At 33.9% G+C, this 25,397-nt stretch overlaps 1 protein-coding gene across 1 annotated transcript in view; it reads right to left on the bottom strand.

Moving 5' to 3' along the window:
- Nucleotides 1-25,163, bottom strand: part of LOC126837143 (uncharacterized) — a 63,082-nt gene extending 37,919 nt beyond the window's left edge. The window contains exons 1-44 of the mRNA XM_050570972.1: nucleotides 24,874-25,163; nucleotides 18,051-18,095; nucleotides 17,820-17,977; nucleotides 17,640-17,764; nucleotides 16,693-16,834; nucleotides 16,470-16,622; nucleotides 15,464-15,668; nucleotides 14,951-15,069; nucleotides 14,734-14,858; nucleotides 14,499-14,636; nucleotides 14,168-14,375; nucleotides 13,972-14,102; nucleotides 13,731-13,897; nucleotides 13,484-13,654; nucleotides 13,301-13,410; nucleotides 13,053-13,244; nucleotides 12,832-12,960; nucleotides 12,580-12,767; nucleotides 12,289-12,471; nucleotides 11,829-12,105; nucleotides 11,622-11,763; nucleotides 11,380-11,553; nucleotides 10,999-11,294; nucleotides 10,669-10,909; nucleotides 10,454-10,602; nucleotides 10,187-10,372; nucleotides 9,960-10,126; nucleotides 9,663-9,886; nucleotides 9,408-9,570; nucleotides 9,048-9,273; nucleotides 8,768-8,981; nucleotides 7,426-7,691; nucleotides 7,159-7,359; nucleotides 5,799-6,041; nucleotides 5,481-5,633; nucleotides 5,029-5,277; nucleotides 4,807-4,956; nucleotides 4,251-4,513; nucleotides 4,054-4,180; nucleotides 3,815-3,985; nucleotides 3,593-3,738; nucleotides 3,284-3,523; nucleotides 3,023-3,221; nucleotides 2,385-2,584 (exon numbers count right to left, since the gene is read on the bottom strand). Of these exons, the coding sequence (XP_050426929.1) occupies nucleotides 2,385-2,584; nucleotides 3,023-3,221; nucleotides 3,284-3,523; nucleotides 3,593-3,738; nucleotides 3,815-3,985; nucleotides 4,054-4,180; nucleotides 4,251-4,513; nucleotides 4,807-4,956; nucleotides 5,029-5,277; nucleotides 5,481-5,633; nucleotides 5,799-6,041; nucleotides 7,159-7,359; nucleotides 7,426-7,691; nucleotides 8,768-8,981; nucleotides 9,048-9,273; nucleotides 9,408-9,570; nucleotides 9,663-9,886; nucleotides 9,960-10,126; nucleotides 10,187-10,372; nucleotides 10,454-10,602; nucleotides 10,669-10,909; nucleotides 10,999-11,294; nucleotides 11,380-11,553; nucleotides 11,622-11,763; nucleotides 11,829-12,105; nucleotides 12,289-12,471; nucleotides 12,580-12,767; nucleotides 12,832-12,960; nucleotides 13,053-13,244; nucleotides 13,301-13,410; nucleotides 13,484-13,654; nucleotides 13,731-13,897; nucleotides 13,972-14,102; nucleotides 14,168-14,375; nucleotides 14,499-14,636; nucleotides 14,734-14,858; nucleotides 14,951-15,069; nucleotides 15,464-15,668; nucleotides 16,470-16,622; nucleotides 16,693-16,834; nucleotides 17,640-17,764; nucleotides 17,820-17,977; nucleotides 18,051-18,095; nucleotides 24,874-24,955 (7,838 nt within the window). The 5' untranslated portion in view covers nucleotides 24,956-25,163. The remainder of the gene's footprint in view (nucleotides 1-2,384; nucleotides 2,585-3,022; nucleotides 3,222-3,283; nucleotides 3,524-3,592; nucleotides 3,739-3,814; nucleotides 3,986-4,053; nucleotides 4,181-4,250; nucleotides 4,514-4,806; nucleotides 4,957-5,028; nucleotides 5,278-5,480; nucleotides 5,634-5,798; nucleotides 6,042-7,158; nucleotides 7,360-7,425; nucleotides 7,692-8,767; nucleotides 8,982-9,047; nucleotides 9,274-9,407; nucleotides 9,571-9,662; nucleotides 9,887-9,959; nucleotides 10,127-10,186; nucleotides 10,373-10,453; nucleotides 10,603-10,668; nucleotides 10,910-10,998; nucleotides 11,295-11,379; nucleotides 11,554-11,621; nucleotides 11,764-11,828; nucleotides 12,106-12,288; nucleotides 12,472-12,579; nucleotides 12,768-12,831; nucleotides 12,961-13,052; nucleotides 13,245-13,300; nucleotides 13,411-13,483; nucleotides 13,655-13,730; nucleotides 13,898-13,971; nucleotides 14,103-14,167; nucleotides 14,376-14,498; nucleotides 14,637-14,733; nucleotides 14,859-14,950; nucleotides 15,070-15,463; nucleotides 15,669-16,469; nucleotides 16,623-16,692; nucleotides 16,835-17,639; nucleotides 17,765-17,819; nucleotides 17,978-18,050; nucleotides 18,096-24,873) is intronic.
- Between the last annotated feature and the right edge of the window lie 234 nt (nucleotides 25,164-25,397).

Raw genomic sequence — 25,397 nt, 5'->3', positions numbered from 1 at the left:
CAAAACTCCGATCAGGGTTGGAAACATATTTACATAAATACCTTACAAAAAAATATGTTATCTGCATTTAATTTTAATTTTAATTTAAGTTTCATTCCTAGATTATGTAAAATAAAAGGTTAGCAACATATCAAAACTTTAAAGTGGTTTTATCCAAAAAATCCATTTTCCAAAAATGAGTTCAAACATAACAAATATAACTCGGCTAATTTTCAAGATACGAGAACGATTTTGGTCCTAAAATGTTCAGAATTTAGTGCAGAATTTGGAATAACCAATAACTCAAAATTTTATTTTTACCACAAGAGGTCACTTTTTGTCTCACACATGATTAACTAGTGAAAAACTAATGATGGCGAAAATGATATGTTAGTTTTAATTTTAATTCTAAACGATTTTAGATGGATTTGAAGAAAAAGTATCAAAACCCTTTTTCATATCTCTTTTCAAAAGTTGTATGTGGTATTTAAATTAATTTTGATTAAACAATTTCTAGGTGATTTAATAAAGCGAAAGTGAAACTGAAAATGTTGAAACATAACTGTACAAATAAAAGCCTGAGTGGAAACATCAAAAAGTTGAAAAATAAAAATGATGAGGACGTCATATTTATAAATAAGGGTTTGTTTATTAAGTATACACGGGTATACGATTTTCCTAAACTTTGACGTTATTGTATTAAAATTAAAGGTATATATATATATATATATATTTTTTTTTTTTTCATATTTTTTAGTAGGATAAGATTGTTATTTATAGCTTTCAAAAAAAGTTTTTTTAAAAATACATATTAAAACGCGCATACAATTAGTGTGGAACGACCGTGATTATAATTACGGTGTCAATAACTTTATCCGAATAATTCTATTTTCTCCGGAAAAAATATAAAACAAATTATCGAGCTCTGTTGAAGTGTTTGAATTTATTTTCTTGCCACTTAACAACAGCCAAAGAGGTCTCGAGAGGACATACAGCTGTACTAATATAATAATACGCACAACTTGAGTCACACTTATAGCTATTCGGTTTATTCGAAAGTGTGAATTATTTTTGAAATTCATATTATAAATAACCGCAACGAGCATGAAACAACACAAATGGAAAACCCTCGTGTATGTTGGGGTAAAAATAGTCATACAGAGCATGTTATATTTAGTTGGATAGCGCCAGAAGTCGATGGAAAAACACGAGTTGATTATTATACTTATTTGAACAATAAACGATTCTCCCGAACTCATGCATAAATGCATGCTATTTTGAGGTTTTGATTTTACCCGCCCAATTGGGATTCCCGTAGGAAATAAGGTTTCCACGAATCGGTACTGTATATTTATTATAATATACTTGAACTGGAAACTCCCAAACTCGAGTCGCGGTTTTCTCGATTCCACCCGCAACGTCCAATTGCATATATAATAAACCCATAAACGAACCACTGACGTTCGAGAAAATCCTCGAATACATTAGTTAAACTTTAATTAAAACTTGATTAAAAAACTAAAAAAAAGTGACAATGAAAAAACACAAAAAAGCGTGAACAACGGTCCAGCGTTTCATTAAATTACTAGCAAAGTTTAATGAAATATATACTGCTTGCGTGTATAATTTAACCGTCAAAGTTGTTCGACGAAATTGGTTGTTGTTTAGTCTCAACTTTAAACATTGAAGGCATTAAGTCAGCGCTTTTAAATTAACTATTCATCGTTTGTGCGGTTTAATTATTATCCACAACAAAGTTTACGAATAAGCGTCGCTGTGATAGTAGACCTAAAAGGTTCCCACCCGCACGAGAGTTTCCACTTGAATAAGATTAATCAATCCGTACCGAATGCATGGACAATTTGAATGCCATTTTTTAATTTTTATTACTTATTATAATATATTTAAAAGTTAGACTGGATTAAAATTAAACCTTATGACTGCTTTTGCTTTCGAAATAGCGATTTTATCTAAAACAAGGTGTTAATAAAAAAAACCGCCAAAGGTTGGTACATCGAACGCTTTAAGTTCAAAGCTGCCTCAAATTTGGATAATTTTGTAGTTACATTGAATTTTTTTTTTAACAAATTCCATTAGGTTCTTTCTACTTTACAAAATTATCATTATTTCGACTCTTTTTGTATAGGATAGTAGAAAATAAAGAAGAATCATGACTATTATGTTTAACATTATAAGTCATTTTCCGACAGGTTTTATTTTATCTTTGTTTTTATACTTTATTTGATCAAAATTAAAACAATAATATTTTATTACTAAACATTTTTGTGACCAACTGTTAGTAGGAACCTTAAATAGCGGTGACTAACTGATGTACAAAGTTGTCCTCGAGTACGACAAAAAAATAATTTGTTAGACAATATTTGATGAGTATTTTATTTACTCACTTGATTTTATGTGGTTTAGTAGGCCTCTCGTAAAGCAAATTCGACACGTGTCGGTGTTTGAGAAAACTAGCGTCGAACACATTTTCCACATCGTAGAACTTATCCATGGTGACACCGTTGAATGTGTCGATTAGGAACACTCGGTTTTCGGTCCTGTACGCCCAAGAAACTAACCCGTTAACTTTTTTATCCCAATGCACCTGAAAAAAAAACAAATGTCCATAGTAAACATAAATCACACACGAAAAAGCGTTGAGGACTTATCGAAGATCAAACCCTTTTAAACTTGATTCACATTTGTATTTCATTACCTATTCTATTCAATAACCGGAACCCATCCCTTATGAATAAAGTTTTTGAAATGTTCAGACATTTAGTGACTGACAATAGCGTACTACAAACCGCCCTAAAGAGGAAATTCGTAAAGTTTTCGAGTATTGGTAGTTTAGCCAATTGTCTTGCAAAACCCATGGGGATGACTTCAAGTGGTGTAAATACTGAATTTATTTATGCCATAAACAACAACTACCAGATTTAACATTTCGACTGTGGCAAGTAGATTAAGTTTGAGGGGTAATGACGATTTGTTTATTGCTGTCATTAAGTGCTTAGTAATATTACACCGCATGTATCCTAACCTCACTGAATGTAGCGAACTCGTAGTTGACGTCCGGTGCCCGGTAACGGAACAGATGCGAAATGTATTCAAATTGATCTTCTATTCTGAGGTTTCCAACGATGACGTATTTGTTGGTGACGTTTTGAGGCAATATCAAATTCGTAGCAAAAGATATGTTTCGCAACGATGGTATCATGGCAGTTGAGTTGGCTTGAAACCTATTTGGAAAAACAATTAGGTTTAAGGTTCTCCTTGGCATAAAGTAAACACTAAGGCTTACGTCCATTTGTTGTTTGCCACCACTCTGGCACCAAAAGTGATTTGACTTATACTGTTTTCGGGCGCGATAAAGTACATTTTCGAGAAAATTTTTTGGAAAGTTACTCGGTTTAGTGCATACTCGATGTCGACCACACCCCAAATGTGCTGAGGAGACGACAGCACCCAGTCAATGTTGACGTGACCTTGTAAATACCTCGAGTCCATGGAGCTTCTGATCACTCCTCTATCGCCGATGAACCTAACGACATGTACAAAATAAATAGTATTAGTTTCTAAGGCATCGTCTTTTATCTAAATTATCTAATACCATAACTTAACGTTTCCCAACAACAACGTGGATATACCGTCGATGATCGATTCGCCTTGAACGTTTACCACGTATACACCAGGTCTTTTGAATATCAAAGAACTTTTTACGAACATTGCTTGAGAAGTTTCTTGCAATGAAGCTATCTGAAATTGATAACGGTTCAATCATTTTTAGCAAGATTTTCTAGAAAAGTTGTAACATATATGTTGTAAAATATACCTCTACTGTTGTCATTTTCCCTTTATCCGTTGAAACTATCAGAGTATTTAGACGTATTATCTTTTTGATCGACTGCAACATGGCTAATATCTTGTAGCCGTCAGAATTATGCCTGACTTCCATCACAATACTTCCGACGGCGTTATTTTCTTTGGTCAAATGCGCCTCTAGCTAAGTAAGATATTAAAAAAAACAAGAGTTAGCTAATAATTATTTACATATTTCAAGTTATTACTTACAGCTAATGGGCACGTCATGTTTGCAGACGCCCATCCGCTGATCCTGTAAGTTTGGTCGCCGATCATAATCGCATCGATTGCTTTTCGCCCGTCTTTAGCGATCAACGAGCCAGTGAAATGCACATTCCTATACAGTAAAGATAGAGTTCTTGCTTAATGTTTCACATTGATACTCGTTTTGATTCAATCGTGTTTACCTTAAGCCTTCAAGAGAGGATTCTAGGTTCAGAGTGACTGACTGCTCCTTGAGATGAGCCCTGGCCTTCATCTCAGCTTTTCGTGAGTAATTCAAGTACGACTCCAGGAAATACGTCTTAGTGTGGTTCTGGTGGAAGTACTGCAAACTACCTTGGACGTGACTGAGCACGGCGAATGGAGTGGTAATCTCACCGTTTAACTTAATAAAATTGTATCCGTCTATCTGCCACGAGCTCTTGATGTCAAACACGATTTCGTTATTCTAAAATCGAACAAAATTAATTATAGTATGACACTTTAGGACCTGTGTGGGACAGTGGCTACGACGCCTACGGTCATCGGTCAAGACTACAAGTGACTTTGTCCGATAACCCACTAAACGGAGAGGGCTTGTGAACACATGTGCTTGCTTACTTAACGGAAATTGGTAGTTCATTACTACAAACACATAGTTAAAAATGACCATTGGGTCATTGCAACAAATTACATTTCTGAATCGAGGGTAAAAAAATATAGCACTAGTACAACGTCATCATTACTGCGGTCAGTACTCACGTGTAATTTATTAGGACGACTGATCAAGAATTCAACTTTCTTCTCGATTTCGGTGTAGTCTTTCTTGATGCGTACTTGGAACACCGGCAGTTCAAAAAGCTTAGAAACGACGTCCACGTCCACTTCGGTGTCAAAGTACCCTTCATAAACCTGTAAAGCACATTGGATAAAAAATCATAACGATACGATGTATCGATATGTGTAATAATGAGACTTTCGTACCTCCATGTTGCCCACGACGTGCAAGTTTGTGTAATTGGTTTTTACTGTGATGTTTGTTTCGTAAAACTGTTTCTGTATTTTCACGGTAATGCTCGAATTGCAAAACTCTAAGAGTTTGAACGGCGAAGTCAAATAGAACTGGGTTTCGTATTTACCAGAAGGCATATTGCTTTGCGCATCTGGATCATCTGACTCTTCCGTTACTGGATCTGGAAGTGGCGTTGCCAAGAAGTCTATGTCTAACGTAGTCTTTTGAAAAGAAAAACCCAGATTAGAAAACAAGGGGTATTGGAAGATTAGGAGTTTCACAAATTTATGATAGAAGTGTAAATCGGTAAAATCAGTAAAGCATAATTTGGTTAAAGAAGTTAATCATGAATCGTCAATAGGTTATTCTACCCTAATAGTGGTTACTATATTTTGATTAAAAATAAAATCAAAATTAAAATTACCTTCAGCGTCTTATTAAAATTGACTATGGACACGATGGAGTTGGAGACGATATGGTTTCCGTTTTCAGCGTACACGGAAAATTCCGAAAATACCTTTGAAAATCGCTGGTAAGACGTCGTGACATGCAGTTCATTTTTTATGTCCAAGAAGTTCTATAAAATGAGAGTAAGTATGTTTGAGTATGTATTTTTTATCGCCTTTTGTATTTTCAAGTAGTAAAAGTCATTAAAAAGTATAAAAAACGGGTAAGACAGTTTTTTAATAAAATGTTTTGCCACGGATAGTGGATTTGTTTTAATTATGATTGGTTAACCTACTTTCAAGTAGAGTTCGTCGATCAGTGCCACTTTTATGATAATCGCCGACAGCCCGACTTCTGTTGTGTACATGATACCGTTTTGGGACACCTTGTAATTAGCCACTACGGACGGATAAAACGCTGTGTCGATTTCAAGCAGACCGTTGTATAAAACCATGGCCATTTCCGCATCCTCGTCGTAGTAATATTCATCTATCTCTTCTTGTTTGGGAATCGTCTCGTAAACAAGCTTGACGCCGATCTGCAGATAATGGTACAAGACATTTATTATCATTATAAACTAGGTATTATGGATATAGAAACATAGATTATTAAATAGCTCAGGTGTACAGAAAATAGACAATAAGAACGTTCTGACTTTCCACCATCATTAAAGTTGGTCTTTTTGACATTTCAAATTCAATATTTTAGTTCAGAACTGATTTATTTTAGAAAATAATTAACAAACCGAGTGTTCTGTGAACAATTTTCAAATGTCAATCACATTTATTTGCCTAGAGTTTAATCAAGCTAACGAAGGGGAAATATACTTAACGAAACATTGTAGTCCAATGTCACAAACAGTCTTTTTTTTAAATATTCCCGTCATTGAAGCAAAATGACAACACGTCAAGATACTTGGTCGTGTGCCGATAGGCTTCTGCGCAATCGACTTGTACCACACGCATTTATTTTTCCCCTTATTAACCTCTTTAGGTTTCTTTTATAATATACTTTGCTAATAATATAAAAGTAAAGTTCATACCTGACTGTTTTTGTACTATTCTGAAAATAACTGTCTGGCAACAATAACCATATATATACCAAATATTTTATAACAAATACATATTTTAGTAAATTAAAAGTTAAAATATTTTTTTTAAAGAACCCATAAATGTATCTTTTTTTTGTAATTGTTGCTAGAAAATTATTTCCAGACTAACACAAAATAAATATATAAATATATTAAATTATATTACTTTTATTAATTATACTAATTATATTATGCTTCATTTGTAATTTTGATAATTAAAAAAAATACATTTTACTAATAATCTTAGTTGCCGTTATTGTAGCTGTAATAATTAATTGCGAATACTTGCTAATTTTTATTTATAATAAAATTAAAAGAATAAAGTTTTGATACTGAAAAACTTTGTGAGAGATTTTACGAAAAACAATTGTTTATGGATTTACGGAAAATTCTTTACTTAATTGGTATAAGTTATACTAACGGCGAATGGTTTTAATTAATCATTTACCAAGACTTAGACGACCTTGTTTTGGTAGCCACAGCCGACCATCGGCGAATTAATAATGTATAAATGAGTTTGAATACCTATAGTAGAAGGTAAGAGCTTAAATAAAATAATGGTTACCATCGAGGTGTCCGGTAAAACGGCTCGGATTTCGCAGTCGATGTCGTCGACGATATAGATTTTCACAGTGGCGCTGCTGTAGTTGAATTTCTCGACTGGCGTGTGGATTTGTAGCCCGTACTCGAAATCTGACCAGCTGATGTAGTGCGAGATGCCGGCAAATCCTAATATAAAGTGATTCCACCCAATACGGTAATCGGCCTAGAAAGACGGAATTATCATTATTGAACGAACAAAGTATAAATATGCTGTGTGTATTTTACTGACCAGATCGCTATTGAGCTTGCCAGCGATCACCAACTGTTTGAGTGGTGCGACCGGAGTGTTTACCCGTAGTTTGATGTTATAGTTGGACAGGTTTTTGTAGTAATACAGAATTTCACCGCCCAACTTGAAATTTTCACCGTAGACATCGAGAAACAAGTGTTTTTCCCTGGCTTTGTAACCCAACTTACCGTGCAGGACCCTGTAGTTTTCGTAAGGCGTCGTCAACCTCAACAATATCTTACTATTGTCCAACGGCCTGTATACGCCTAAAAAATAAATAAATGATTCAAGGATCAATGAACAAATTATTATGACCGACGTTTTTCCCTCGCTGAATAAATTGTGTTGGATAAGTAAACTCATGTTCTGTAAAAGAACCAATAGCATTTTGATGTTCGGACGTGGTTATAAAAACAGTTATTAAGAATATTATAAAACATAACAAAATGTATGTGAATGATATAAAGGTGAAAAAAAAATGATATTTTATAGTATTTAAACTAGCGAAAACATGATCGTTAGCCAAAAAGTACTGCAAACCGGAATACCAGCGAACAGTAACTAATACAGCTATTGTTAGACGTTAGTGCACTATCCGGAGAGTTTTGGAAATCGCAAGCACTCATATAATTAATCCGGACGATAACTTTCCGTGTAGGCAGTACACATGTTTGTCTAACTGGCTGTAGGTGAGTTGCGGCCCGAGGTGTTGTTTACGATGTCGGAGACCGGTGAATTGCGGCCCGGCAGTTTTCGATGGACGTATGAGTTGCGGCCTGTACAACCTTTTTTATCTTGAAACTTTTATCGCCAATTTAGTTATACAGGACGATTTTTTTAAAGAGATCCACTCAATTTCTTATAGCCTATAGGATTTAATTAATTTTTTAATTTTTATTTTCGCATTGTTTTTATATTATGTGATCTCGTTACTTTTGAAGTTATTAGAGTTTCAAAGTTAGGACAGATGAATTTTTGTCAACTCAATAATATAAAATAACTAAAATGACAACGACGGAACCGCTCATCGGCAAATAGCATGACGAAACTTGACCTTAACTTGACCAAAAAACACATTTTTGGGAGATAACTCAGCCAACCTCCCCGTGGTGTCTCCTGAGTAACGCTAATAGGCTAATATAAAGTGGTAATTATTATGTGGCCGCAACTCATACGTCTCTCTCCTAAACCCGGGCCGCAACTCATACGTCCCTCTCATAAACCTGGGCCGCAACTCGTACTTGATTTAGGGATTGGGCCGCAACTCACCAACATCGGTCTAATTTCATTGTGCGAAATCCCAATGTACTTCCTCTTCCGAGTAAAATATATATATATTTACCGTGAAACTCAGCTGTAAAGTTGCTCTTGTCTATTTGTAAACCTAGAACACCATTGAGTTTCTTTTCTTGGAAGCCCACTTGCGTTTCGAAATTGATCGTTTTGTAGTAGAAAAACGGCGTCAACGTGCTTATCGATCCGCTGTAAATGGTTTCGATTTTGGTGACGACGATTTTACCCGTAACCGCCAGCGATAACACGTACTTGGGGTTTATCTGCAATGGACAGCTTGATATAGCGCACTTCTAAAACTATTCCAATCGTCTGTCAATTATAAGTACCTGAAGTAAGATGCTCGTGTTGAAACTGTTTGTGCCGTAGTTGTGGTTGATATACACTCTGATGGCGTTCAAGTCCTGCAGAGAACTTCTGACGCCCGTGTTGAAAGAGAAACCGAAATCTTCGTCTAATGTATAGTAACCGGATTGTACGTCAAAGTTCAGATATTGAGTACCTTGCCAAATGGCACTGCCGTTAGTGTGTAAGTTCTGTGGACCTATCATGACCCTAAAACGAAAATTGTATGACATTTTTCAATAACAAAAAATAAAATTAATAAAATAATAATTTTCTTTATCTATACATATTATATATTATTAAACAAATAATTTGAGCGAGTAATCACTCTGCTTGCTTTTTACCTTTGTTCATACATAGTTTTCGTCCAGTTTTCAAACGGCGTTTGCAGTTTGCAACCTATGAAGCCGCTTCCTTTGGACAGCAAATCATTTTCTAGTATAAGAGAAAAATCAATTTTTGACGTAGGACTCCATTCGAGCGAACTCAGTAAAAAATAGTGTTGTCCTAAAAAATAAATATACAATGTACAAAATAATATGAATTGTTAAATTCGATTGCAAATTAACTCCAACGTGAGAATCATATTTTTATCGTACCGATGTATTTTAATTCCAAGTCGGTTTTGACTATACGGCCAGGGTACTGGATAACGATGAGACCGTAAAATCGCTCGCCTTCGGTGATATCGCTGGTGTTTGTTCTGAATACCACCGAAAACTTCTGATCCGGGTCTCGGTTAGCGTCCCATTTGACATCGAACACTGTATGAGAATTCCACTCGTTGGCGTAGCCTTTTCCGTAAACCGATATATCTCTGTACCTAAAACATTAATCAATAGAAAAGAGGGAATTAGGAAAAAAACCATCAAGAACGTTCAATGACGTGGTCGTACTGATCTAAATGTATTTCCAAAGTCAGTTCGTGTTGTTGCAAATCTATCTGATTAGACAACGAATAAGTGCTAGTGTTCAATTTCAGTTCGCAAAAAGATTCGTACAGCATGTCCGAATGAGCTATGTGCCTCAGGAGAATGGCATGTTTGGTGTTGTTGTGGTCTACCTGTTAATCAAACCCGTTGGTTAAAATTATTTTCCTAATCGAATCGACTTGATGACCTACCCATGACTCTAACCGATACTCTTCGTCGGACACGTATATCTTGCCCAAGAAAACGATGTCATTAAACATGGGAGACTGTATCAAGAGTTTCAACGTGTGACTCGTCAGATAGTACAGCGAATGGTCTTGGTACAATCCTCTGGCCGTGACGTTTTTCCCGGTAAACCATGTTCCCGCAAAATCAATCTGAGAAAATTTTTTTTTTAATTAAAGTACAAATAACTGGCAAACGATTTAAACAATACGCTTGTCGGTCTTTGTACGTACATCATACTCATTCATAACTTTTTCTTTAACCACAACGTGAACGTCCAATGGCTGCTTCGATGACGGCCTGGTTACTCTTAATCTTGTGTCGATGTTCAACAGAAGACTTTGAGGCATGAGGACGTCCAGTTTTATCGTGATGTTCTTATCTACAAACAACCGAATGCGTTCTACACGTGTTATGTATGCAGCTTGATATGACCATTGGTACATACCTGTCGCGTATTGGATGATCATTGCTGTATTAGAAGTAGTTTGCGTGCTCTGATGGTTCGTAATAAATTTAAACAAAATGTTCTCCGACGGCTTAGTGACGAACAAGTTTAAACTTATTTTACTACCGGAGTAATACTTGATCTCAGTAAAACCAAATTCAATGTGAAGTTGTTTGTTTTTGTCTTTTAGGTATGGGTAATTCACAAAATCGACACGACATTCGGTGTGTCCTTGAGCTTTCTAAATATTATAACGGAAAAAAAACATAATAATAAAAGTTAATGGTATAGTACAGTGATTTCTACGATCTATGCCACTTATTGTCTTACCTGATATGTGACAGCTGTCACGTGATTGATGTGTGGATATGCCGACGACTCCAATTGCATGTTTCCTTGTAGCGAAGTCAATGCTTTGGTAGACCGCTCGCTAATTTTAACTTCCAATTTAACGGTCTCCGGATTCGTCGACTGATCGAACGTGTACTGGAAAAGCAAATTGAGCGCAGTAGAGGCGTCATTGATTTTAATGTAACCCGCAATGGTGGAATCCAACCGGGCAGTCTTAAACGTTAAACTGATGTCACACTGTGATATTCCTTTTTTCTCTACCCATTTATACTGACCTAAAATACAGACATAATGCGTCATTAAACCACAATCTTTTTTGATATTAGCAGGAGCTGTGAGTAAAAGAAAAATTATACAAACCGTCGAGTTCAGCAATTCTTTTTTCATTTATGTCCAAGTATACTTTGGGTAAGTACAGGCGGCCATATTTCTCGTCTTGAATTCTGAGTTCCATCAACAAGTCGATATGTCTGACATCGTTTATGTCCATCGTGAATGTTACTTGCTTGTGTAAGGGAGAATTTCTATATAAACCTGTTGTACAATAGTAGAAATGTTTTTATTGTTTCAATAAATTATTTTTTAAATGTCTTTTTAAATACCTAAAGACTGTAGTTTAATGGTTTTGCCTAGGACAAATAGAGAGAAATTTTGTGTCTGAGAATCAATTTCCATCAGCGCCTTCATGTAATGTTTGATTTCTGACCCAGGCGTTTGGTACTCAACGCTTATGGTTGAATTTTTCTAAAATTGCACGCACGTTGTTCAATAACAGTTTTAACGCAATTACCTATCATAAGTCTACTCACTTTGCCGGTAAGCCATTTATACTCTAGTACATATTTTTTGACTCTGACGTCGGATTTTTGAAGGAAAACGCTGAACTTGAGGGGACCATTAAATATGATCATTGGCGACTTGATCATTTCAGTGATGTTTGGCAGTCTGTAGTTGGTGAACAACTTTAAACCCATCATTTCTTCCAGAATGGGCAAACTATATGATAGCGCAGACGCGTTTGCTGCATTTTTTTGGAAGTTAGGCAAATCTATTTCCAACTTGTGAGTTTCCAAGTACAACTCTGATCTGAAAAAGCACGTAGAGAAAATTCAATACTGTGATATGCGTAACACACCTACAAAGAAGGGACCTTGGCGGCAACGCTAATAGACGACTCCCATTATACAAGTCAGTCGAAGAGGGTTCCTTCTTGAAGTGTATAAGAGTATAAAATATATTTTCTGTTCGTTTGTCAAGTTTAGGACTCACTCTATGCTTATAATATCCGACCTAGTTTTTGGCAAATCGAATACTAGGGAAACGAATTTGTATCCTTTGATCTCCGCATTTCCTTCGAATGCGGTAGATGTGTACAATTTAGATTTGACTTTGGCTTGGGTGGTTTCGTAATGTAGGTCCATGGTCATTGAACCTTCTAGATTTAATGCTAAACTAAAGCACAAAATTAAAGGATTAGTTAATCAAGAAGGTGGTCTAATAAAAAACAAAACTAATTGGACAAAACCACATAGATTATTAGGGCATATCATGAAAACGTACCTAGGATGTATCTTGGTCTGTAACCTGAGTTCACCGAATCTCTTGAAAATTTCAGAATTGATATAGCTCGACATGTTGAAATTGATGTCAGATGTGCCGACGGCGTCTAAAGCTAAAGGCATGCCGACCCCAGTGGGGACAACGTACTTAAGGTCCATAAACATAGAAGATCGGTCGTATTTAAATTCCTAGGCGACAAATAATTTGATAGATTAATTTTGAACAAAAAATTATTTGGATGGAAAAATTTACTCTTCCGTTTAAGAAGGTCTTCATTATGTTGTATATGTCAAACGATCGGATAGCTTCGTTGATTTCGTCCACTCCGTTCAGTTGCAAGAATTTGATTTCATTGCCGAACATTTTAATTGCCAAAGATATCTAAAAATCAAGTTCGCTATTAGGATATATTATTAGTATACATAATACAAAATATTTCTAATTCAACTTAAGTGGATAGCAAGTAATGCTACCTTCGGTGGAGGTATGTTCTCGGATACAATATTGGGTAGAGCGTTTATTCTTTCCCTGAGGGTTTCCGGCAAAACGCTTCGGACGATACGCAACAGATCCAATCCTTTTCTCACTTTTTCTGCACTAAACACTCCTCCGGGTTTAAACAACGCTTCAACGTAATTTTCGAAGCCTTCTCCGTAAATTTCTACCTGTCAATGAAACCAAAGTTATATGGTTTCTATTTTGTTAGTTCTAAAGCACTGACCTCTAGTAAATTAATATATTCGCCGAACAAACTTAACGTAACGTTGGACATAATTGAACGTGGCAAGTAAGACTTGGGTGAAAATATAATGTTTGTGTCGACCGATCCACCTAAAAACAATAGAGCAATCAACGTAGTTGTAAATTAAATACAAGCGATCCAAAAAACGGATTGCGTTCTTACCAACTCCGTATTCACTCAGCAAAAAAGAAGTTTCATAGTTTCTAGAAAACTTCCGAATGTCGGTTTTGAACTTCTTTTGGATGTCACCGGACAACATGGTTTGCAGTTCCAAGAAAAACGGCACTGAAGTTTTTTTTAAGTTTTGTAAATGAGTATAAACGAACGATCCAACTAAAATTGCAAACGATCCACTATATGAATAAAATAGATCAAATATAACCGACGTATTTTTAACATCCTACGTTACCTTGATTGACTTTTTCGTTATCCAAAGAAGCAACTATATGCCTTACGATGCTGTACACGGGACAGCTCATCACTTGCAAGTAGGCTGCGATACGTACTTCAGAATCCAAAGACTGGTTTAGATAATTTTTCAGCATGATCGGCCTCGTTACGTTGCATGGGATTCGTCTGAAATGCATAACTGCTTTTAGTGTCTAAGACAGTATTTATACAATCTAGTTAAACTCTGTAGATCCACTAACCTGTACGCCTGAACGCCAGACACTCGTATCTCCGAAGCGATGGCGTCATTTGCTATGATCGAGTTGAGGGTTTCAACGGTCGTGGCAGAAGTCAGTCCAAGATTTCCCAAAGATTTCAACCAGATCAATGCCTAGTACAATTAAACCCATGTAGTGTGTAAAACCTAAGTGCTTTTACAAAGAAAAAAACGCTAACCTCGCTTCTGTTTTTGTGCACGTTCACGTTTTCCTTGATTTTTTCTTCTATAAACAAGATGTCTTCCATGAGCTTAACGTCTTCATCACAGCCGCGGTTTTTTTTGCAATAAGTGTGAATCAGAGAAGTGACGCTGAGCACCGTATCAGACGACACGTTGGTGGTATACAACAGCTGAGACACTTCGCGGACCACTTGAGCGTCAGGTCTACAGTTAAAAGCATTAAATTTCGTCTACAGTCTCTAGTATAAAGTTTTATGGCCAATGTAATGTTTAGTCCTATTTTAGGCAACGATGTGACGATTTTCGTTGATACGCATATGGACTCACCTGTCAAACATGGCTATGGCCATTAACCATTCTTTAGACTGTTTGGAATCGCTGACGGATCCTTCTCGTAAAAGGTCTTTCATAAGAATAACCGACGGCGGAGTGCGTATGTATGTCAATGCGCTTTGGAGGTGTTTTCTTTGAAAATAAAAACATTTTGATTACACCAGGTAATTAATTCTAATTAATAATTCTATTTTAAAACGATAAACAAGCTAAACGTGATGACACTTACATAGCTGATGGGCATAAACCGTTCAGTGCGAGTTTGTAAAGGTCGCTTAGACCTCCGTAAGTTAATTTTCTTGCGGCCTGTATGACTTGATAGAATTCACTGGGAAAATCGGGATTAAATTGTCCCTGGATAACAAAACCACACGGGATAAAAATTCATAAGTCTGTCTTAGAGTTGTGTTTACAATAATGTGGTTCGTGTGTTAGTTATTATTTACTTCGCTCATGCTGCATAAAACTTTGATGAGACCAGCCGTCTTTTCTGTATCGTCAGAATCCGGATTAATTATAAGTATATGATTGAACAGCAACGGTTGTCTTGAAGTTATATCGTACACTTACAAAAACAAATAATAGATTATTTTCATGTATTTAGCAAACAATACTCAGTAAGCTTTCAAAACTAAACCCCTCTTGCGTACTTCCAGTTAAAACGAAATATGTTTTTACGTCTTAATTAATACGCGCTCTACGAACAATCTATACGTTATACTGAACATTGTAAAGTATCCATTTAGAATTGAGTATTAAAAGTAAAATTGTTCTTTATGTGGTGTATAAAATAAAAAATAATATGGATGATAAAAACATTTTGTAGATCGTTTCGCTTTTTAGAGCAAGTGGTACCATCTGTTCGGGTAAATCTCTCGTTTGTTTCTAAAAATAAAACTGCTTGGTTTTGGCTGTTAACCTATTCCAAGCTGTTTTTAAATTGTGTGCTTTTTATTTACATTCGGGAGTAGACGAGTAAAGGGTGGACTCTTCTTTGATCAACTCCATTGTCTGAAATATTTTCGTTCTGGCGCTGTTAGTCTCGTTGCTGGCAAACGGCTGGAACGAATGTTTTTCCTGGCAGTCGATCTTCACGATTACATGGTGATCGATGTAATGATAACAGACGAAAACGGATTTCACCGGCGACCATTTATGGTATTTCTAGATGGAAAACACGATAAATTAATTCAATGCGCCGTTGCAGACGGTCCGAGAAAATGCATTTAAATCGTTTTGTACGAATGCATATTTTATTTGTCTCATTAGCTAGCTGCAGGGCTCGACCGCTAAACCGCTATGGTTGATCTTGTTCGCCATTTGTCTATGCTATCGCGCGGCTACATTTTGTTAACGTTTTCGATTTGTTCTACTCACCGTAAGATACGATTGTTTTTAAATGCAATTTGTCAAAAAAAAAAATCGATAATATTAATAATGGACATATTTGGGCAATAATAATTAAAACAAATCGAATAACGTACTAATTGGTACACAAATACGGTATTTTATTCGATAACTGTTCGAATAATTCCTAAATTCTGGAAATGGACTTTCTTGAAAATTTAAAGAAACGTTGTGCACTGTTACCATAAATTTCATTACATGCGTGAAAAAGAAACAAACAACACATTAAAATGTTAGAAATTATGTAACGAAATCAATCTCGATAACCTATTTCCCACTGCGAATCATAACGAATAAAAAATAAAATCCTTATAGTTTTATTTATTCTATTAGTAATTAACGCAGTACAACTATTACTGTTACAATGATTGTGATAGTATATTAAGTATAACCTATTGCGCTTCTCAAGTATGTTAACGAACGATGCTTTTGTTTTACACCTAGTGCAGCTATAGCCTGTAGATATTAATTAAACTACAATAACAATAATAATATGACTATCAATTAAGATAGTGCGAACGCTGTACTTTAGTTGACGAATCGATTGTTTTCACTTACGCTTTGAAACACATAAGGTGACGTGGGAATTATCGAGTGCATCTGATATCTCTCCGTGCACTCCGATATGTCTTTCACTTTGTCCACAATCATTTGCGTTCCGTTCGACTTTAGAAACGAATAGGTGGTAGGACAAAAGCCATTGATATCTCTCTAAAAACATGTAAAAACGACCAGGTGACAGTTTAGTACTAGAACTTCGGTGTACTTGGACCCGGTTTACCTCTGCCACGGTGTGGTGAATGTCGAATCTTTCCATTCGGTTTTGGAACGCCGACAGAACTCCCTTTTTGATATTCAACGCCCATTCCGGTTCTCCTATTTCGGGGCATATCGTGCTGATGTGTCCGTCGTGGAAAGAAAATCTGTAAATGTCATCAGTGCAATAACATTTTGTCAATCGTTCGATTACTATATTATATTATGCATAAGTCTCAGCTCTGATCAATAGAGCTTGTCAACGCGAGCTTACTAAAAAAACTACCCAGAAATAAGTGGTCTGGCCTAACGCTTCTCCTACTTTGCTAAATAGTTTTCGACGCTTGCCAATGAAGTCTCTAGTAAAACCAACTTGTAACACTTGATAACTCTTTTCCAATCGCTTTAACACAATGATAAATATGTAAAACTGTAAACAAAGGCCGGTTAGGTTCATCCGGTGGGCAAAATACTAAAAACGAATTGTTTGATAACAAACTACATATCTCAAATCACGAAAATCCAAAGTAATAATATACAGCAAAGAAATTAAATATTTTATTATTTTATTTCTTTACTATAATAACAGCAAGTGTTACTTAAGTTGTTTTCTAATTTAATAAGTTACAAACTAAATAAATACAAATCGTAATTTAAGTTAAAAAAGTTATAGTGAAGTTAAGCTAAAAGTTAAGTTGTAAAAATATAAATTATCAATAACGTTTCCCTAAAAATTTTTTAAAAATTCCAAAATGATATTTTATTAAAAATAAGTTGCTTTTATTTAATGTTTAAAAATTGTACCCCTTTCGTTTCAAAATAAAAAAAAAACCTAATAGTGTACATACTGTTATACATCTCAAGTTGGTAGTTTAATTATAATAGTTAAAATACTGCCCTGCTTATAGTAATTAGTGATATATCTTAATGTTTTTTTCATTTATAAATAAATAATTTTATAGCATTACAAACCTCAGAGCGTGTTCTTCTAAGTCTTTGTATTTTAGCTCGTCATTCGAGTTCGAAACGTCTTCTTCTTCTACGTTAGCGTTGGAGTTTCTATGTTTGACTCCTTTGTAAATTTTGGTGTTGGTAATCTACAAATGTAAAAGCTATTATGGTTGTTTTGGTTTCAACTAGGACAGCACTTACGCTTATGATGCCATCACAGTTGTTGATGTACAGATGGACTTTAAAATGAAACTCCGCCACCGCGGCGGTATTTTTTGATTTATCAAACGTGGTCTGTATCCGAATGGCGTTTTGATAAACGTACAGGGTGTTGGACAAATAGTTAAACTTGCCGTTGCCTAAAAACGTTTAAATTGGTGTTATGATCGAAATCGAAAACGCGAAAATAAAACCTCGGACGATCGCACTTACTATGACAAGGTGATCTCGAACAAGTGTTGTGTTTGATCGTCACGTCTGAAAAAATAATCAGATCTTTATCATTTTTGTAATTAGAAAAAATTGAGATTAATTAGGAAACCCTTTTTTTTAAAAATTAAGGCTTATAACAATTTTTTTTTTAAATTAAGGCTTATAACAAGTTGGTATTATTAACAAATATGAAAAATTAACTATATAATCCCTACTCTAATAGTGATACCTCGGAAAGTAAATTACCGTTTTAGTCTTAATTTGTATGAATAATTTGGTTCTTGTCGTTCCTAGTTTGATAATTGGCAATTTTTCAGATGCCTGAGTCATAATTTATTAAACTTAGTGACTTAAACTCATCGATTTCGGCTACTTAGTAACATTTATTTATGTATGTACTATAAGAAGAATATTACTATACTATATTATAATACAATTTTCGTGTATATTGATAACCAATGCGTTTACTGAAGAAATAATTCGAATCAAAGTTGATGTTTTTTTTTTTTATTGGAAATGTTGGCTCAATTATTTTTGTAATTTATATGTATCACCATTATAAGTTCCAGTCAATAAGTGTTTTTCTACGTTATAACATTTAGGTTTTTGTAATTAGAAAATATTGTCATTCCAAATGTTTTTATTTAAAAATATATTACCACCCAAGAAATTAGTTTTTTACAAAAAAAAACCTAATCCCTATAAATTTAGTTTCGAAAAACCTGTATTCTTATAAAATAACAATCCGCTTAAACACAATTTCCATTAGACACCTTTCCGAAAAACTATTTCCAGCTAAATATTTTTCAACTTTTTTACCTCTCCAAACATATCTTGCCCTAAAATTGGTTCCTATACTATGTCCCTGATCCGGAATCAGTGGGCCAAACATAAAAATAAGTACTTATCCCGGATACACATTGTAGGTTTGTGTACATTCCATTACTACGTGTTAAATAGTTGGTATTGCGCAGCCAATTCGGGTTAAGCCGACGGGACTCGTCGAGGTAAACTGATCAGCCTATCTGTTTGAACCGTGATGGGCCGGGAAAGGCACAAGAAAGCGGCAAAGATTAATGTGTTTTGAAAATATCGCCAACGCTATAATAATAAGTGGTAATTGGAAAGAAGTTTTCCTTTGTCTGTCCAGTTAAACTATGCTTTTGGACTACAGAGTTTTTACATTATTGATGCCGGCCACTGAGCACACACCGTTCCCAGCGCAACCGACATGCGTCCATTGTAAATCGTGTACACACTGCCAAGTCATAATATTGTGTTCTATAACTGTTTCTATAATAATATTTTATTAGTATTATTATTATTGTACTGCATACATCATGTATGCGAAAGTAAAAGGTTAACGAAGCGGCGTTTATCATCGACGTTTATGGGACGTGTAAGCGAATAGGATTAAACACAATATAGAAAAATCTGTGTTTATACATTATGTATGACCTCAAATAGCTACAACTCTCAAATCCGTAAGACTTTTACCAACTATTATTATCAGAACGCACAACGTACAATGGAGTTTGGAGTTCTAATAATACACCCCTCACAAAATAAACATAGTTTTGCATGTCTTAAAATATTCGCTTTTATGTTATTTAACTCACTAAAAAATCGATAAGTAAGTTAGAAGAGGGTGTGACCTATTCTAGTTTTAGAATTTCGTTTTTTATGTTGATTCTTCTTGTATCGGATAAAGCAACTATATTAGTTCCATTAAGTAGTACTCACACAATACACTATTTTACTGCCCTAAACAATTTTTTTTTTTTTTTAAATCAAGAAAGTAATATAGGCAATTATTGAAGCTGTGATATATTTACTCAAAAAATATGAAATTCAAATTTTACTCTTTAGGTGATTTCGAGTAATATCTTAAACGAAACTGAATTTTTTAATTTCAGAAAAAGTTAATTTTACTTCACTCATTAACACTGTGTAAACATGGCTACATGTCTTATTCTTTACAAATATTTTGTATTTGTACTAACAATATTATAATTTATTATAGTTATAATACAGTATTTTTTATTTATTTATTATTTTTTAAATAAATTGTTAAAATAAAAATTACCTCAATTACAAGTTTTAACCTAAAAAAAATGTTTTCAGTCTTTACCTATGTTACCATTTTGATTCTATAAACAATAATTTGCATTACATCGATTATATAATTTTTAGTATCTATTTTTATTAAGTCAATTGATTATTATAACAACAATCATGACCAATCCAAGAATCTAGTCTTTATCAGATTAACTGGTATAATATTTGATTTCGCTACTATAAATGCATTGAATCATTTATTAGAAATAAATATACTGCACCTTTGTACGCGCCTTTGCCCTGTACATTATAGTACATATAGCCATATTATATGTGGCCCATATATGATGTTATACTCCACGTGGGAGGTTAAGAATAGGTTTTTTGGAGTTAAGAATACATTTTCCCTATTTCCAAAACTTGAGTTTTACCGAATTTATTCATAAAAATCCCCATTAAAAAAAAACAAATTGTCATAATTTCCTGGAAAATTTTTCAAATGAAAATTCTGCAAGTCTTACAAATCATTAAGCCACTAACAGTTTTGGAAATTTTGATTTTTCTAATTTTGTTTTTTGACTAATGACTTTTTTTTCTGTTACAACAAAAAACAATTTCCGTAAAAAACAATATTCTCCAATTTTTCGATTCTGGTACTCTTATCGCTTGTTATTGAAATTTAATTTATTCATAGTCAATTTACCGAGTAGCAATTCGATAGCGATAATATATTTCTCCGAATTCGATAGCCGTCTTTGGGCTTATATTAGGATCAATGCTTTTTCAAGTGTAAAAAAGGTGTTTAATTTAACAATTCTGACATTCTTCTAGCAAGTAATTCTAGATTTTCCCAGAAAAGCACCCCGAACGGTTTCTAGGTACTTCATTACTTATACATTCCTATTTTCGTCCTTGGGTACAAAAATGTGCCCCGGGTAGATGAAGGAATATAAAAAACATACCGTATAATATTACCCTTGCGACATTAAATGCAATGGGTTACATAAGAACCCACGCCAAAAATACAAATTATTAATATCATTATAATACCGTCTTTGGCGGTGTTATGTAATGTTAAACGAAATTGGATTTAAAACTCTGCTTTGGGACCGAAAACTTATAACGCTCTTTTTCCGCCGCGATGATATATCTATGTCGCTAATGTCGCTTTTGTATTTTTTAAATATACAGCACACAAAATATATTAATTATTACTATATAATATGTTTTATATGTCTCTTCAAGTAATTCGATATTTAACCGAATAAATAGCTACGACGAAGTTAAGAAGTTGTATTACCTTTTAGTAATAAATCCAATAGTCTCATTGCTAAATATTTTTTTTATCATGTACGTTGTTCTTGGATTGTAATTATTATTGAAAAATTTTAAAACTGAAATTTCCGAATTGTTTTTGCCTATTAAAAGCGATTGAAGTACTTAAACATTGAAACATGATACGTTAGCTCGGCTGTCAGGTCATTTAACGTTTTATACGACTGTTAAAGGACATTTAAGGGTCTACCCAGCTATATTACCGCCTAATCGTCTAATATCATGGGAAAAACAATGAGGTCAAACCGATCGGATAACTTAACATAGGTATTTTTTCATTTATCTCGTTCAGTATTATCCGTATCGAGTCGTTTCTAATAGTTTTTTTAACCCAGAAAAATCTCATTGGCGCATCTCCATTGCGACGGCCAGAGATCCGCCAGCTAAAGCTTAAGAGGACTTAAGATTGCTTATTCAAGTTAAAGATTTTAAAAAATATTATGAATTAACTAGTAGGCATTAGCAATTCATCTTCGACATTAGTGATTTTCGTTTTAATTAGTTTCTATCATTGATACTGTATAATTTTAATACTGAGAAAAAAATGACCCTATAGCACAAATAAACCAATTGGATTCGTTGAACGAAAGTAAAAATCTAAAAAACATTAACCATTGAACGTAATCGTATTACGTCCAATAAAATTTGATTTAAATGATTTAAAGCCATATTTTATTGGCATGCTCCAGATTTCGAGCTTACCAAAACACAGTTGTAAACAATAAACATGTTTTATTTAAATGGGAAACTGTTTAAAAACAAGCTGACATTGCTCTACTTTATGACCACCCCTTCCATAATATCTCATTTATTGAACCACACATCTATTAAGGTTATTATAAAGACGGTAAATAATCTATTTTCTTAATCTTTGATTTTACTAATTGCATAAATTCATCACGGCATTGAATATCTGCATGACAGAGGAATACAACGTTATTTAAAGAAAACAACTCACCATGCTAAATGCCAAATAAATGAATTAGTTAGTAATAATTAATGAAAACAAAATTAAGATTAATAAGCTACATATATTCAACATCTCACATGTTACCAAAATAAATACAAATAATTCCTTTTAAATAGAAAAATTAAAGATTTTAACTTCAAAATCCAAACAATCATTAATCATTCAATTAAGTCAACGGAGTAAAAATGTTTAAGATATAAAACAATAATAACTAATTAGCAAAATAACACTAATACCGGATTGCGTTAACTTCGTTAAAGGTCAATCAATAAACATTTATTGGCTTCTTAAAGTAAGTTTTATGGTCATCAAAACCATTAAATGCATCATAAATTTGTGCAACCCAGCATAGTATTATATATTTATGTATACTTATAGTATTATATATATATTTTTATGTTTTAATTTATAAATAATTTAACGCCAATATATTCTCGAAATAAATTAATTGATGCTTTGAAGTAAAAATTATGTTTGACTTGAAGTGTAAAATCTAGGAGTGGGTTAATTGGTATGGATGTTATTTCATACTAATTTGTTAATATGTAACTAAATAATCTTAAAACAAAATAATTAAATTATCAATAAAAAAAACTTAAAAGGCAATACTGTATTTTTAAGAAACTAGTATTTACAAACTAGATCAATCTTGTCTAACTTTTAGACCGAAAAATTAAAAAACGCTTTAAACATTTCATAAAAAAAAGTTTTTATCTCTTCTAGTTCTAAATTCTAAGAAAATCCCAAATAATATGGGAACTCATTTAATTATTTTATATACAAACTGAAAAATATGTAAATTTTTGGATTTCCCCTTCGAATGTAAAACATTAAATTTTTTCAGTATTTATTGAAAATAATTTTACTATAGATTTTTGTAATTTGCAATCAGTAATTAAATATATCTTATTATAATTGGTTTTTTTTTTAATAAATCAATCTAGTAGTTTCATTTTATTTCAACAGCAGAATATAATACAATAACTCAAGTCAAAAATATTGTTTAGACTTTTTTTAGCATGAGGCAGATATTTGTTTAAACTTTTTTCCTGGTTCTAATGCAATATCCTAGAGTTAGATAGTGGCAAATTTCATCTGCTAATATAATACTAGTTCATGCTGTTGGCCGCCCACTGCAGTTGTTTTATCATTAAACTTGAACTTAATGAGAATTGTTAGCTTACTCAGCTCGAGTAAGCTAAGTATTTTTTAATAACAACAAATAAACGTCGGCGGCTGAGTACAGGGAATACTTTTGCTATAAAGTCATCACTATTTGCGTTGCTCTGTAATAGGACTTTTGGTCAAATTAGGTCAAATATTTCAAAATGTCTGCTGTACAGTTTTACTGACAAATTAATGAATAATAATTTTACTGAAGTTCCTTACGCAAAAAACGCTAAAAACAAAAGATTTTTTAAAAGTATTACCTAAATACACAATGATGTGTTTTAAATATACTACCACCTCTTGTTAGAATTCCCAAGACAATATATGTAAAATGTTATACACAATTCTTGAATCTTAATAATCGATTTTAACCTTTAAATCGTTGATTATGCTAAAAACCAATGTTTGTACAAATCGAACCTGCACTGTTATATTTTATTACTTTATTACCACAATAAATATGTTGTAATTTGCTGTAAATGAAATTCCATTGCAATATAATTCAAATATTAGACTTGAGCGTTTAAACTTTCTAATCAAGCTTACGCTTAGTGTTTGATAGTAACGTATTAGATACCATGAATGACTATTTTCTAATGACTCAGAGTCTTATTCATGAGATTCACTTAATTGAATATTAGTTATTTTGTTTCTTAGACTTTTTCGGAAACCTAGGTAAATCTTAAAACTCGGCTAGCAATAGTAATCGTAACTTGAATAAGCTGAATACGAACATTGAGCCAATATTCATATACATTTTTGTTATATTCATATGTGTGCCTACGTTCGTATTAACACTACTGAGACAGTCAACAAAATATAAAAGGGTTGAGGTAGGATCATTAGACCTCTTGTATATTATTATTAGGAGATGGTTCTAACCTAACCAAGCCTAATAGCAGCCAAAATATTTATACATAACCGTTACGTCTTAAAAATGGAATTTATAGCCGTCCGTCGATTTGAAGGTTAGGAATCTTAACAAGTCCAATACACTTTATGACTAGAGACAAGGGTTTTGGGAAATCCAGGCCAATTGAATGATCCTCAACGGGTATTGGTTAAGTTAGGTCAATCTAAAGAGGTCGTTCCTTAGAGATCGTTAGTTACTACTCCCCGTTTTGTGTAAGTTTCAAGCCTAGCAATCCTTGTTAATATCAAAAGTCATGAGCGAAATAAAGGTTTCGTCGACAAAATCTTTGCCGCTGTGAATAGCTTTTCGCAATTACTCAGCTATTCTTGTACTTAACTAAAGTCTTTCGACTAGTATTGGTTTGGTATTGTACTCACACGACGAGACCATTTCCAGAATGACGGCCAAGAAGAAACCGGCTAGCAAAACCCTGCTTGGTCCAGTGCTGGATTTCGCCATGGTTGCGGCGGATAGGGCTTACGTTTGAGATTTACTGTAGAATAGTGTAGGTTTTGAATCCGACAGTTAAGTGCATATTATCGCGTTCGTTCGGCACTTGAAAACTCGTGTATATTTTTCAAACGGACAATATTAAACGCACATTCCACTGTATAAACCGAGCGTCGTTCGGACTGTGGAAATCATGTCGAGCAAACGTGGCAGTGGTTTTTGATACTGAACGCATTTGAGAACAGCAATGGCATTTCGTTTTTTTTCTCGTTATCTAGATAGTTCATACACCGAAGGAAACTATAGAGGCGTTCGACAAATTAAGAGGTAGGCCATACTCCGGCTCAAAGGTCGTGTTTGTCAGAGATACGGTTTGCCGTTTAACACAATAATTAGACCCACACCTTTTGTTCAACGTACTGACCAAACTGTACAATACGCACACACACAC

The sequence above is a fragment of the Adelges cooleyi genome, unplaced genomic scaffold (assembly GCF_023614345.1).
Source record: "Adelges cooleyi isolate 19-005CV unplaced genomic scaffold, UGA_ACOO_1.1 ACOO_flye_CR_arks_rails_tigmint_CR_PRNA_247, whole genome shotgun sequence".
NCBI lineage: Eukaryota > Metazoa > Arthropoda > Insecta > Hemiptera > Adelgidae > Adelges > Adelges cooleyi.
This window is presented reverse-complemented; position numbering and strand designations above follow the sequence as displayed.